The sequence below is a fragment of the Pseudophryne corroboree genome, chromosome 11, assembly GCF_028390025.1.
Source record: "Pseudophryne corroboree isolate aPseCor3 chromosome 11, aPseCor3.hap2, whole genome shotgun sequence".
Classification (NCBI taxonomy): Eukaryota; Metazoa; Chordata; class Amphibia; order Anura; family Myobatrachidae; genus Pseudophryne; species Pseudophryne corroboree.
Window position 1 is genome coordinate 122,600,718 of NC_086454.1, and position 16,121 is coordinate 122,616,838.

At 44.3% G+C, this 16,121-nt stretch overlaps 1 protein-coding gene across 4 annotated transcripts in view; it reads right to left on the reverse strand.

Moving 5' to 3' along the window:
* Positions 1–1,066: 1,066 nt before the first annotated feature.
* EPS8L2 (EPS8 signaling adaptor L2) overlaps positions 1,067–16,121 on the reverse strand; it is a 379,476-nt gene continuing 364,421 nt past the window's right edge. For all 4 annotated transcript variants that reach the window (XM_063944781.1, XM_063944780.1, XM_063944782.1 and 1 more), the window contains one exon: positions 1,067–8,200. In XM_063944781.1, the coding sequence (XP_063800851.1) occupies positions 8,111–8,200 (90 nt within the window). In that variant the 3' untranslated portion in view covers positions 1,067–8,110. The remainder of the gene's footprint in view (positions 8,201–16,121) is intronic.

The following is a 16,121-nucleotide window of genomic DNA, read 5'->3' on the forward strand; positions in this document are numbered from 1 at the left end:
CGCCGGGGTCTTTTAGCCCTCCGGCCTCCTGGATCCCGCAGGCGTCCCCGGCAACACTGGCACAGCGGTGAGTACTATCAATAGTACTCGCCCCGCCGCCCTTCAGCGCTCCTCCGCCAGCCCTGCTCCGGCTACATCACCTGAACTCCGCCGGCCGCAGTGACAATATGCAGTTGTCAGCGGGGCAGGAGATCCAGGTGTGCGCACTCACAGGGGGAACAGCAGTCTGCCGTGCCGCCGACGGGGAGCGCTTTTTATATTCTCCCCGTTAGTGGCACGCGGCCCCTTCAGCCTCTCGTGGCCCCCCTTGTTTTCCCGCTCTGCCCACGTGAATCCTTACTCTATGAGCACGGGGACACTCTGGAAGCTTCCCCAGCTTCTTCCACAGTGCCCCATGTAATGTATATTTAACCCCTGCATCACTGCTAAAAGAAGTCTGTCCCTCTATATTATGTACAGCAGTTCCTACCTCCCTGCATTTACACTATTTTATACATCTTTTACCACACAAATTAACAAATCCATATACATACACATACATGAACAATACACCATTATATATTATTTAATACATATTATATACACACTTTATACATGGTATATTAAGTAATATGGGAACCTCCTGTTATGAATGAGGCTTCCATTTAATTTATTTTACCTGGGGAGTAATGGTGGCACTGATGGCATTTGCAAGAGTCTGACAGTGACAGGCCTGCTAGCTGCAATGCCACCGTGTCACTAACAATTACAGTATTCCCAGGAGTCCTGTACAACTAATATACCATTAGTGATACCGGCAAACATAGGCCACATCAGCATCCACTAATGCAGTACCCACTCCAGTTCATGACATAGCCGCACATGCTGAGAAATGATGCCCCGCAACCATCTCAAGCTGCACTGCTAGTCCCGAGGAAGGCAGAGTGCAGCCCAAATGTAATCTGGCCTGGGGGGCACATAACCCTTTGTTGGCCAGCCCGCCCATGCTTGCTGCTAAGCCATGTTCTATTTTCACTTAAATACTATTGAATAGTGGATAGAACATGCACACAATGACACAAAGAACTTTCTGCAATTTATCTTCTTTATTAAATCTTACACATTAATTATCTTGTCTCATTGTACATTGTAATATGTAATTAAATAATTACATTATGTTTGTATTACAAATGAAGCTATACAGATGAAGAGAGACAGGTAAAAGGCCTCTGTACAACACTGCACACCGTTCATAGAATATACAGTAGATGTTAGGTGGCTATAGGAACACCATTCAAAAGGAGTATTGCCAGAGGCAGCTGATCCCATGGCTTGCCAAAAACATCACTGACTTCTGTAATAACCAGTTCCTACACCTTCAGTAAATAAAAGTATACTTGCTATAACAGGTTGTGCCCATAGATATGTGTGCAGGAAACATAAATGGGAACTTTACAGTTGCTTATTACTGGTTTTAATATGATAGCGCCATTTGGCCTTCATTCAAACATTAATAATGATCTGTGTTCTAGAGCTGCTTATGATACGCCTAGGCATAGGGTTGGACTGACCAACAGGGGTACAGGGAAAATCACCGGCGGGCCCCCCTGCCTGGGGGCACACCTCCTCCTCTAGGGATCAGGTTCTAGACTGTGCACTTGAATTGTACATTATACATATTATCTACAGTGCATTGCAGTTATTAATCTTGTACATTATCATGCATGCACTAGCAGTATTTACTATATATATTTATCATGGGGCTCATACCATGGTTAGCCAAGCCTCTGTGGCAGCTGGCCACACCCCTAAGCATGGGCCTCTACCACTGCATTCCCCCGGTGGGCCCTCCACGCCCCCGTCCGACAGTGCCTAGGCATATACAGGTGTGTGTGTGTGTGTGTGTGTGTGATCTGGTGGTAAGTTAGAAATGAAGGTTTTTACCCAATAGCTTTTTGTGTGTGTTTTTATAATGGCAAAGGCATTCATTTGATCTCTGTAACTATATAAGCCCAATAAACAGAACCTATCCACTTGTGTCACATCACTATTTTCATCATATTTATGGTGTAATACAGTCAGAACCTAGGCAGAAAGGTCAAATCATTTATGCCACCTTAATAATGGGTGAAGTGCTACAATAAAAAGGCCCTTTAGTAGAAAGACTATGCTAAGAAATAGAATGACACACCGTTGTAGTTCTGCAGCAGATTCACCCTAAAGTACCTCTTTTACATTCTACTAAAGTCACAGTTAAAATTCTATTATGAAAAATAGGTAAAGTCATATAGTAAAAGTACTTAATAGAAAAAAATATACTTAAGGCTCTGGTCGCATTAGCCCTTGGGGATGCAGCACAAATAATCACATGTTTTTTGCCTCATACTTTTCAAACTTGATAATCGATCTGCTAAAGGTTACTGTGTGTACAACAGGTGTGACTGTAGGGATTGTGAGGGGGCGGGATGTAGGTGCCGGTCTTCTGACCGCCAGTCACATAACTACATCCCGTGTACAACAGCCTTGTGTGGCCAACAAATTTGCCTTGTACATGCCAACGTATAACTACAGCTCTGAGGAAGATTTGTACTCTTTTTGTTGCTGCAGATTTTTTTTGTGTTGTTGCAATTTTTATTCTCTAAATACTATTTTTTAATGAAACATTGAAACTGTAATGACAATGGTATTAGTTAAATAAAACAGAAACATCAAACACAATAGAATTCATTTTACCAAGCAGTAATAGTTTTTTAAACCCTTTCATTTATAACTTGCACTTGCTGTAGACATAAGTGCCACAAATACACAAAAACTTTTTTTTTTTTAAATAATAGAATGTGTTTATTATTGGTGAGAACATTTGAACTGATCATTTAGCTCCTGGTTATAGTGAAATATTAGTTATGTTGCTCATCAGCCAAAGTTTGGGTGGTATTTAGTGGTTCCGGTATGAATGGTCGACCATGTTATGGTCGACAGTCATTAGGTCGACCACTATTGGTCAACATTGACATGGTCGACACATGAAAATGGTCGACACATGAAAAGGTTGACATGAGTTTTCTAACTTTTTATGGTGTCATTTTTTTTGCGTAAAGTGACTGGGAACCCCAATTAGTGTACCGTGTCCCCTCGCATGGCTCGCCATGCTTCAGGCATGGTGCCTTCGCTCTGCTACCGCTTCGCTCGGTACAGATTACCGTTCCAAGCGTAGTCCACGTGGATCGTAAAGTATGGAAAAGTCCCCCCCCCTCAAAAAAGTTAAAAAATCTCATGTCGACCTTTTCATGTGTCGACCTTTCATGTGGCGACCATTTTCATGTGTCGACCATGTGTCCATGTCAATGTCGACCAACAGTGGTCGACCTAATGACTGTCGACCATAACATGGTCGACCATCTGAACGAATACCGTATTCAGTATGCCGGCTGTTGGGATCGCGGCACTCAGTATTGTATGCTGTCCACCGGGATCCCGGCCGCCGGCATACCATACTACACCCTCAAAGTTTGCATGACTTATTTCACATACCTGTAGTTTTATTAAACCAGATGTTGTCTTCCACGTAGGGGAGGAGAATCATTACATATATATGTACTTCTGTTGTGTAAACTACCCAGGACTCCACCAGTCAAGGGATGACCTGACGTTGTGGGGTTACATCACCTGGATGAAGGACTTATAATTTCTTACAAATTGTGCACTCACTGGTACAGTAAATGTCCCTGATGTTCAGGAATAGTCCAAGACTTTACTAGTCATCCAATTATCGGTCTTTTTCATTAAAATGTTAATTAAGTGATATTCTATTTATATCGTCTAATTTCCTAATAATATATCCGTCCTTGCTATAGTTTGTTGAGTGCAGGTCTTTTCCATTGTGCTACATTAGGTCATTATTTAGAGGGATTATTTAGAATACAATATAATTGCGTTATGTTCATGTATAGTGCCCAGGTCACATACGCTCTACAGTACATACTATTCTTGGTCTGCAGTATAATAAGACTGTATTATTATCATGTCCAGTGGCATGGTTTTATTGGGTATATCTAATATCCTATATCTTCATGGGCTGTAACAGAATTGTACTGTGGTTGTCACGTCCAATAATAAAATTATGTTGGAAAGATTGAGAGTACTATTTTGTATATAGTGTAATCAAATTATTTTATGAACATGTACAATGGTCCAGTCATGTCCGATAGGGTAATTTTCATTCACAGTGATGTATTTAAAATATTAAACAAATATTTATCTAATTGAATAATTAGCCTTTTCTGAATACTGTATATATTTAGATTTATTTAAAGAGCTATTTAGGATGCTACAGAATTGTGTTATATGCATGCTTAATTCTCAGGTCACGTTGGGTAGGTCTAGTGTTCTAGTCTGTAAATAATGTTAAAGAGCTGTACTCTAAATATGTCCAGCTGTCTAGGCGGAGAGTTATAGATTGTCAGCAGTGTGTCTAAAGTGTTATATGATTGTATTATAATCAGTTGAGTGATCAGGTTGTGTTGGAGCTAGTTTGTAATGTATGTAATAGAACTGTATTATGACCATATACATTGGTAATGTTATGTTGGGTAGATGTAGTGCCATCTGTCTGTGTAGAGTGTATTAGAATTGTATTATGATCATGTTGCGTGATCAGAGAGTATCTTCGTCTTTCTGTACAGAATGTAATAGAATTGTATTATGATCATGTTGTGGGATCAGAGAGTATCTTCGTCTTTCTGTACAGAATGTAACAGAATTGTAATGTGATCATGTTGTGGGATCAGAGAGTATCTTCGTCTTTCTGTACAGAATGTAATAGAATTGTATTGTGATCATGTTGTGGGATCAGAGAGTATCTTCGTCTTTCTGTACAGAATGTAATAGAATTGTATTATGATCATGTTGACCTGAGTGATCATGTTGTATTAGGTAGATGGTTTGTTTCTATAGTATGTAATAGACTAGTATTATGACCATATACATTGATAATGTCATTTTGGGTAGATGTAGTGCCATCTGCCCGTATAGAGTGTAATAGAATTGTATTATGATAATGTTGCCCTGAGTGATCAGGTTGTATTGGGTAGCTGAGGGCATTTTGTATAGTGTGTAATATAATTGTATTATGATCATATACAGTGGTTATGTCATGTTGGGTAGATATAGTGTTATCTGTATGTATATAGCATAATTGTATAATGATCATGTTGAATGATTAGGTTGTGTTGGATAGACAAGTGTTCTTTGTATAGTATAGAATTGTATTATGATCATATACAGTGATATAATGTTGGGTAAATGTAGTATTATCTTCCTGTATAAAGCATAATTGTATAACAATCAAGTTGAGTGATCAGGTTGTGTTGGGTAGACAAGTGCCCATTGTGTAGTATATAACAGAACTGCATTATGATCATATACAGTAAGGTAATGTTGGGTAGGTGTAGTCTGCTACATCTGTATAAAGTGTAACAGAATGGCATTATGACCATGGCTATTGCTTACTTTATGGATAACTATAGTGTCCTATGTCTGTATAGACCATCCCACTCACACTTTGTATAGTTTCACTCCCTGAACACTAACGTTTGCAGGTAAATTGCTTTCAGAATTTGTCAGGTAAGTTTCTGGTCAGCAGAAAATCTGTTTGACAACACTTTTAGTATGGTTATATATTTCTTTCTTGCTATAATCTTTAATTTGACTTTTGCTGCAATCAATCCCTACAGTATAATATTTAATAGAATTCCATTTTATATTCATATGTTGTTTTTCCTACCTGCCTACCTGTCCCAAAAGGTAATTAATCTCACCGTTAACAGTTGAATGTCATAAATAAATATCTTTATATGTTGTTCGAGTCTTGTGAGTGAGTTTTACATAGACAAACATTTATTTCCTATGGTGGGTCATCTGACAATATGACTAAACTTTTAAACGTTGATCCGTTATCCTGCTATGTAAGTGTGATTTATCTGCATGCCACTCTACAGTCACCTGCGTTTGGACCTCTGGCTGAGGTTACCTAGGAGGGCACCGGAGCAGATGCATGTATTTCATAGGAGTGCTGCTGTATAGTACTGATTTCTGTTGTGTCATTATGACAGAAAGTGACATTCTTGATATTATGTCCCCAAATACACTGCAAAGCCTTTTCCTATATTTGTCTTTATTGTATTTTGAATCATTACATACTACACATCAATACCAGCTACTGCTGTTGTTACATTGTAATGGGATGAAACTATTATTTATATTGTGTCACAATTGTATCTAATTTCCAGTATACAGTATGTGTGTTGCTCTGGGAAACCTGGATACTCCCACTAAACATTGAGTAAGTACAAAGTTATCCTGTCACGTTGTACAGTAAATGGTCCATCTGCAGCTAAACAAGGAACCATCACTGCTGAGAAATGTCTCATTGTAACCTCAGCACAGTGCTCATGTTTAAGATGATAAGATGTGTAACATGTTCCCTTCACTCATGTAGCTATAACCAACAGGAGATGTCACATACACTGCTGCACAGATCTTTTTCTATGTATTAAAGTTTAAATGATGCATCAAACATGTATGGCCTGATAACAGCTTTAATGCAGCCCCCATTCTCAGAAAGGACCACTAGGACGTACTGTACATTCATTTATCCCCAGCAATCACTACATTACAGGATTCTTATATAATGTTGACTAGGTGTTAGGTCGCCCCTCTCTTTTTTTTTTCTTTCTCATTTCCATTTATTTATTATTAATTACCACTATGTTTTCTTTTAGCATGCCTCTGAAAACTTCAAGCATTAAAAGTTAAAACATTCTTTCAAATAAAATAAAAAGTTCATTCGAAATCAAACAGAAACCCAGTTGAATGCTTTCATGATAACCTACCTCAATCATCATGTTGAACTTACAGGTTTTAAAGAGTATTTTTTCACAAACAACAACCTACTGTATTATCATCTGACCCTAAGTGACCTCCAGCGTGACTTGCATTCAGCAGTCGATGAATACTCCTCAAATGTATTGTATCGTGGACACTGAGAAGTGTTGTGTATACGCAGCAATTTTTCAGCCATCAAAGACGAAAACAGCCTGTGATTAATTAGTGTTAGTGGACTGTTGTCTACTAGGGATCACCGGCGTCGGTATTGAGACAGCAGAGATCCCAATGGGCGGTATGTTAACCGCACACCGGCTACACAGTTGCCTCTTAGTTCAATCGTTAGAATTTTAGTGTGGTCACAACAGATCCTTATTTTCACTGTTTCTTCATTTCCTACATGAGTTTTTGATGGTTTGTGATGCACTGGCTATCTTAGAGTTATTTGCATATAGAACTGTCATAAGTGCTGTTTCATACTACTGGAGCATTGTATTGTATCAATCAGAATTGTACAGGATTGTGTGCACTGTGTAATAAAAGGCAAACAGAAAAAAAGTATCAAAATAAAATTAAGTGATGGTCGATATGTTGGTTAATGGCCTCATTGCCAAACTATTCACTGCCAATGTAATGAAGTTTTTTTTTTTTTTTTTTTTTTAAACATCCCTTTATGCACACCCTTTGCAAGGCTATGCCTGGCTCCAGCTGCCTCTGCAAGCAAATCAGTTTATAAAATAAAGGAATATACATATAAAAATAATACTTTCATGCAATACTTATAGCTCTCCCCCTGTTTTATTCTTTAACTGCTAGAAGGACAGCTGACCTCTTAGGCAGCAAAGACAAGAAAGCAAAGTGTCTAGAGAACAAAAAGGTAGAGTCCGTAAGATATACAAACATAAATATGTGAATACTATATATATATATATATCTATACATGCAGATGTGCTGTAGCTGGTTTTTCTATTGAACCAGGCAATGTTGCGCAGTCTGACAGTGATGGTGGAGGATACGCTGCAATACATCACATGTCCCACTAGAGGGCATGATAGAATTAGCTGCATATTTATGTATACATTAATATTTATTGCTGAGGTCCATATTGCTTGTCCCTTGCTTTAACAATTTACGGGTATAAAAACACAATCCTTTGCAGCCAGAGACATATATATCAGCAGCGAGTGATTTTGCAAGGCTATGCGGATCTTTGCAAAAGAGTAGAGAAAGTAAAAGGAGAGATGCCGTGCTAGTTGGTAGATTCCTCAGTTTCAACCGATTCAATCCTTTCCTGGCGTCGCTTCATGATCTCCTGGAGTTCCGTCTCACCCTGGCTTTTCTGGAAGAGAAAACGTAACAGAAACAAATGTTAGACTGGCGGGTTTTTCTATCAGTGGATTTTCCCTATGTGAATGTACAGAACGTAATTAAAACGAGATTTATGGTAAGAACTTACCTTTGTTAAATCTCTTTCTGCGAGGTACACTGGGCTCCACAAGGATAGACATTGGGGTGTAGAGTAGGCTCTTGATCCGTGGCACCAACAGGCTCAAAGCTTTGACTGTTCCCAGAATGCACAGTGCTGCCTCCTCTATAACCCCGCCTCCCTGCACAGGAGCTCAGTTTTTAGTTAACCAGCCCAATGCAGTAGCAGGAAAAGAGATGACAACGGTTAGTAGCCACATACACCACACTCTCACGACAGGAGAAGTGTCAGCGGCTAATGCCATATCAACCCAAAGAAGCTAAGTGCGTCAGGGTGGGCTCCTTGTGGAGCCCAGTGTACCTCACAGAAAGAGATTTAACAAAGGTAAGTTCTTACCATAAATCTTGTTTTCTGCTGCGGGGTACACTGGGCTCCACAAGGATAGACATTGGGGATGTCCTAAAGCAGTTCCTTATGGGAGGGGACGCACTGTAGCAGGCACAAGAACCCGGCGTCCAAAGGAAGCATCCTGGGAAGCGGCAGTATCGAAGGCATAGAACCTTCTGAACGTGTTCACTGAGGACCACGTAGCCGCCTTGCACAATTGTTCAAGGGTCGCACCACGGCGGGCCACCCAAGAAGGTTCAACAGACCGAGTAGAATGGGCCGTAATGTGAGCAGGAGCCGACCGACCAGCCCTCACTTAAGCATGTGCAATCACCATTCTAATCCATCTGGCCAAAGTCTGCTTGTGAGCAGGCCAGCCCCATTTGTGAAATCCAAACAGTACAAAGAGAGAATCAGATTTCCTAATGGAAGCAGTTCTCTTCACACAGATACGGAGAGCCCGTACCACATCCAAAGGCCGCTCTTTGGGAGACAGATCAGGAGAAACAAGTGCCGGAACTACAAACTCCTGGTTAAGGAGGAACGAGGAAACCACCTTAGGTAAATATCCGGGACAAGTCCTAAGAACCGCCCGGTCATGGTGAAATATCAGATATGGGGAACTACAGGACAAGGCACCCAAATCCGACACTCTTCTAGCTGAAGCAATAGCCAGCAGAAACACCACCTTAAGGGAAAGCCACTTAAGATCAGCTGAACCAAGAGGTTCAAACGGAGACTCTTGTAATGCCTCCAAAACCACCAAGTCCCATGGAGCCACAGGCGGGACATACGGAGGTTGGATACGCAACACACCCTGAGTAAATGTATGCACATCAGGTAAGGTCGCAATTTTTCTTTGAAACCACACCGACAAGGCAGAAATATGAACCTTGAGGGAGGCCAGACGCAGGCCTAAGTCCAGGCCCTGCTGAGGAAAAGCCAACAACTTGGCTATACTAAACTTGGAAGTGTCATAATCGTTAGATGCGCACCAAACAAAGTAAGAATGCCAGACCCTATAGTAAATCTGAGCAGAAGCCGGTTTCCGGGCCCGCAACATAGTTTGAATGACCGCCTCAGAAAACCCTTTAGCCCTTAAGACGGAAGCTTCAAGAGCCACGCCGTCAAAGACAGCCGGGCTAGGTCCTGGTAGACACAGGGGCCCTGAACGAGGAGGTCTGGGCGTTGTGGAAGTAGAATTGGACGCTCTGACGATAGGCCTTGCAGGTCTGAGAACCAGTGCAGTCTGGTCCACGCTGGAGCTATGAGAAGCAGAATTCCTTTTTCTTGCTTGAATTTCCGAATTACCCTGGGCAGGAGTGACACCGGAGGGAACACGTATGGCAGCAGAAACCTCCACGGCACCGCCAGCGCATCCACGAATGCTGCTTGAGGATCCCTTGTCCTTGCTCCGAAGACCGGAACCTTGTGATTGTGTCGAGACGCCATCAGATCTACGTCTGGAAGACCCCACTTTTCCAGTAGGAGTTGAAACCCTTCTGGATGGAGGCCCCACTCGCCGGCATGTACGTCCTGACGACTGAGAAAGTCCGCTTCCCAATTCAGGACTCCCAGAATGAAGATTGCCGATATGGCCGGTAGATGGCGTTCCGCCCAATGTAGAATCCGTGAGACTTCCTTCATTGCCAGACGGCTTTGAGTGCCACCTTGATGATTTATGTAAGCCACTGTGGTGGCGTTGTCCGACTGCACTTGAACAGGACGGTTCTGAATTAAATGCTGGGCTAGGTTCAATGCATTGAAGACCGCCCAGAATTCCAGAATGTTGATCGAGAGGAGGGACGCCTCCTTGGTCCACCGAACCTGAAGGGAGTGTTGCTCCAGCACCGCGCCGCAACCTTTTAGACTGGCATCCCAGTTGGATATCCAGAAGGGACGGCCCCTGCGCAATTGTTGGTCCTGGAGCCACCAGAGCAGCGACAGACGGACCTCCGGAGTCAATGAGATAATTTAAGACCTGATCCGGTGAGGCAGGCCATCCCACTTGGCTAGAATCAGCCTGTGGAGGGGGCGAGAATGGAATTGAGCATACTCCACCATGTCGAATGCTGACACCATGAGGCCCAGCACCTGCATCGCCGAATGTATCGATACTTGCAGACGAGAAAGGAAGCAACGAATCCTGTCCTGAAGCTTCAGGACTTTCTCCTGACACAAGAACAACCTCTGGTTGTGAGTGTCCAATAGCGCTCCCAGATGCACCATGCTCTGAGCAGGGATCAGGGAGGATTTCTTCCAGTTGATGAGCCACCCGTGGGCTTGTAGAAATCGGACTCTCATATCTAGATGACGTAGGAGAAGTTCTGGGGGAATTTGCCAGGATTAACAAGACGTCCAGATACGGCAGTATCCTGACCCCTTGACGGTGGAGTACCACCGTTACCACCGCCATGACTTTGGTGAAGACTCGCGGAGCCGTTGTTAAACCAAAAGGTAACGCCCAAAACTGGTAATGGAGGTTGCCAATAGCAAACCTCAGGTATTGCTGATGTGACGCTGCTATAGGAATATGCAGGTAAGCATCCTGTATGTTCAGGGAGACCATGTAGTCCCCAGATTCCAAGGCCAGAACTATAGAGCGAAGGGTTTCCATACGGAACTTGGAAACCTTCACAAACCTGTTCAATGCCTTGAGGTTGAGAATGGGCCGGGAGGACCCATTCGGTTTCGGGACTAGAAACAGCGGAGAATAGTACCCCCGGCCCCTCTGCGCAAGAGGCACCTGTACTACGACTCCTGTATCCAGGAGGGTCTGTACCACCGAATGCAGAGTGTTTGCCTTTGTCTGGTCCAACGGGACGTCTGTCTGGCAAAATCGATGAGGGGGTCAGTTTTTGAAGGCTATTGCGTAACCTCAAGTGACGACTTCCCGTACCCAGGCATCTGAAGTGGTCTTCAACCATTCCTGGGTATACCCTAGAAGCCGGCCCCCCACCCTGGGATACCCCAGGTGGAGGCCCGCCCCGTCATGCGGTAGTATCGGCCTTGGAAGCTGGCTGACGGGCTGCCCAGGCTCGCTTCGGCTTACCAGGTTTGGAAGTGCGGGCCTGCTTGTTGTACGCCTGACCTTTTGCTTTACCTGAAGGGCGAAAGGAAGTACCTTTAATCTTCGATACAGAAGGAGCGGTACTTGGCAGACAGGCAGTTTTGGCAGTAGCCAAGTCAGCCACTATCTTATTTAAGTCCTCCCCAAGAGGATCCACAGACCAGGATCTCAGCCACAATATCCGGCGAGCCAGGACTGACGTAGTAGAGGCCTTGGCTGCTAGGATACCAGCATCAGAAGCCGCCTCTTTAATATAGCGAGAAGCTGTGACAATATATGACAAGCATTGTCTAGCATAGTCAGAAGAGATTTCAGCTTCTAACTCCAAGGCCCATGCTTCAATAGTCTCTGCAGCCCATGTTGCTGCAATAGTGGGCCTTTGTGCAGCACCCGTGAGGGTGTAAATCGCTTTCAGACAACCCTCCACACGTTTATCCGTAGGCTCTTTTAGAGACGTGACGGTAGTGACAGGTAGAGCTGAGGAAACCACCATCCTAGCCACATGCAAGTCTACTGGAGGAGGCGTTTCCCAATTCTTAGACAGCTCTGGTGCGAGGGGATAGCGAGCCAGCATCTTCTTTTGAGGCACAAACTTCGTACCCGGGTTTTCCCAGGGTTCCTGACATATATCCACTAGGTGGTCAGACTGAGGTAAAACTTGTTTAACCACCTTCTGACGCTTGAACCTATCTGGTTTCTTAGGAGGGACGGATGGCTCGGGATCATCCGTAATCTGTAGAATTAACTTAATAGCCTCCAAAAGATCAGGAACATCCACATGTGAACTACCCTCCCCATCAGCCGTATCCGAGTCAGAACCTGTGGGGTCAGTGTAAGTGCCGTCTTCATCAGACGAGGTGTCAGTGACAGCAGTGGATTGTGAGGAGACAAGCGCTTGCTTAGAGGACCCCTTAGACTTAGGCGAGCGATGGTCAGACTTTTTAGTAGTCAGGGACTGGTTCAACTTCTTCAATTGGGCAGATAAATCGTCCGCCCACGGCAGGTTAGCTGCAGGGACCACATACGGTTGTACTGGCATAGGGGGTCCCATAGGGGGTGTTAGTTTATTAACTAGCGTATGTAGAAGCGTGGAAAAAGTGGCCCACTGCGGGTCATTATGTACCTCCGTTGCCACAGTCCCACTGGGGGGCAAGGAGCCCCCAGAACCAGAGCCCACAGCGGCTATATTCTCCTCATAGGGATCTGTGGCTTCAGCAACACCGGCAGTGTGTTCAGCCCCAGAACAGTTACCCTCAGAAGCAGACATGATATAACTTGCAGTATCAGTTAACACAGTACAATTGTCAGCAGCACAATACCTCTTACCCAAACCCCTGCGCAGTGTAGTCAGCACTAGCCGAGATAAAGGAGAGATATGGTGACTAAAATCACAGAGAAAAATACGTATTAAAGTATATCTTTGTGAAAATCCTATATTAATATAAAAGCTGACGCACCAAGCTCCTTCAGGTTATAGAATATAGGGATAGCAAGTTGAGTGAAAGACACGAAATGGACACCACTCAGCTATCTAATGCACACACAGTCACAGTTTGTACAATGCAGAGTTTATTACTAACAATAATACTGCACTGGACTAGCTTATATATATAGCTATGTAGTCAACAGATATAACACTACACAGTAAGAACTGGATGTATATCACAGGGTAATTTTACTAGAAAACCCTGACTAAATGCACTCTCTTAACTAGCACTGTCTAAAAAGGCAGGTAGAATACTTAAGTGTCATGTAAAGTCACAGCACTGACAACCAGGCGGCTTTACACAGGAGGATTTGCCCAAGCAGTCCCAGGAACAGTGAAGCTGAGAGATAATGGCGCCGAGACACTGACAGGGAGTGAGGGAGAGACAGATATGCAGCTCCAGGGCGGGAACATTTGCGGGAAATGGCGCCCTAGGGCTGGGGGAGGGGCTTTGGGTCTAAGCCTTATCCCCCTGCTGGCAAAACCACTGGGTACTGTGGGCTACTGAAAATGGTTTAGAGAGAAAACCTGACCTGCACCCATGCCCTGGTGATCTAGTGGGATCGCCTGTACTGCCACAGTGTCCACCGCCAGCGCGCGCGGCTCGCCTCCCACTGACCGCGCCGGATCGCGATAAAGACCAGGTCCTGCAAGCGGGACCCACTTACCACCTCCCGAAGCGCGGCCATGCGATCCCGGAGAGCCCCCGTCGTGTGCGCCTGACGTGAAGAAAACCGGAGCCTCCTGCTGTAGTTACCCGGCAACCAGGGCTCGGGAGTGTACAGCGCCGCTGGGGAGAGCTGGAGCTGCAGCAGTGAATGTCTTCTGACATTTACTACCGCTGCTGCCCTTGAAGTCTTCACTTTTTTCTTCAAAAAAAGCTCTTCTTAGGGCTGCCTGGAGCAGCCCCTCTGTTATGTGCCTGCTTACTGCAGCACCAACTACAAAACAGAGCTCCTGTGCAGGGAGGCGGGGTTATAGAGGAGGCGGCGCTGTGCATTCTGGGAACAGTCAAAGATTTGAGCCTGTTGGTGCCTCGTGTCAAGATCCTACTCTACACCCCAATGTCTATCCTCGTGGAGCCCAGTGTACCCCGCAGCAGAAATTATGCTGAAAAACTTAATATCAATAAGAGGGAAAGCTGGGGAATCAGATGGGATGTGCCTGGCATGCCAGCGTTCTGGATGCCGGTGATTATATGACCGACGCCGGAATCCCGACACCACTCGGAAGACAGACGCCGAAACTATGACCGCCGGAATGAAGAAGGTAAGTATCGGGGTACACCGTTTCGGCCCATGGGGGAGGGTTAGGGATTAGCACTATGTGGGGGGGAATTAGGCACTAGGGGGATGGATAACTGTAGCTGCCACCCCCTCCCACTGATTGGCCCTAGCTGCCACCCCCCAAAGGTTAGGGTTGGAGCAGAGCCGGCCCTAACCAATATGATGCCCTAGGCAAGATTTTGGCTGGTGCCCCCTAGTACCACCGCTGGTTCCGCCTCTGACCTTGCACCTCTTCCCCAGCACCATCACCCCTCACCCATAGCAGTCCTTATTTTGGTGTTTGTACCTCCTATATTTTAAATAGGAACAGTTTACACATTTGGCGCACAGCCCAAAAAGGGGGGTGTTTTTGCTGGCAAGGGGCATGGCCACACAATAGTAACCCCAATTCCAATTACGCCACACAGTACTGCAACTTCATTCACATTTGATCATGCGATAGTGTTCATAATTCATATTACATCCCACAGTAGTATCACTTTACCTTATAAACGTTACTACTCACAGTAGAGCCCCTTATTCACATTACATCATACCCTATTGCTCTTTATTCAAATTAGACGAAACAGTAGTGCCATTTCTATACGCAACGCCACATAATGCCACACATTAGTAATGCATTTATACACATAAATGCACACAGTAATGCCCCTTACACATATGAGATACATTATTAGTGTCCTTATAAACATAATGCGCCTTACACATTATGACAACCTTTATTAATGCCCTTTTACACATAATGACACACATAGTGCCCCCTACACATTTGCTGCACATTATTAGTGCCTCTATACACATAATGACACACATACAATAGTACCCTCTTACACATATGCCGCACATTATTAATGCCCTTATACACATAATGACACACATAGTGCCCCCTACACATTTGCTGCACATTATTAGTGCCTCTATACACATGACACACATACAGTAGTACCCTGTTACACATGCTGCACATTATTAATGCCCTTATACACATAATGACACACATAGTGCCCCTTACACATATGTTGCACATTATTAATGCATTTTTACATCACACACATAATGCTCCTTACACATATTCCGAACACTACTGAACAACCAAACCACTCACATGCACACAGCAATCACACTGCCACTAACATTGTGACCTCTGCCTCATAGATATTGCCTCAATGCTAACATCTGGCACCTTTTTTTAATGAAAATGCATCTTATTTGCATTGCTATGTGGCTAGGATGCACAAGCAGCTTCTACTGATTAAAATGATATGCAGCATGCCTATACACTGTGTGAGACTGTGGCTGTATCTGCATATGAAATGCTACACACAGAATATAGGCATGCCGTATATCATTTTAATCAGCAGAAGCTGCTGATGCCCCTAGGCATATTAAATGCCCTAGACAATTGCCTAGTTTGCCTATGCCCAAGGCCGGCTCTGGGTTGGGGGCTGGAGAGGGGTAAAATACTTACCCCAGTCGGGATCCTCATTGTCGACATGAGACCGACCGCAGCTTCCCGACCGCATCGGGCATGTGCTGGAACGCACTCTTCAGACACTTTTTGTTGAGCTGTAAGAGTTGCGGCCCTGTTACTGCTCTGCACCTCCC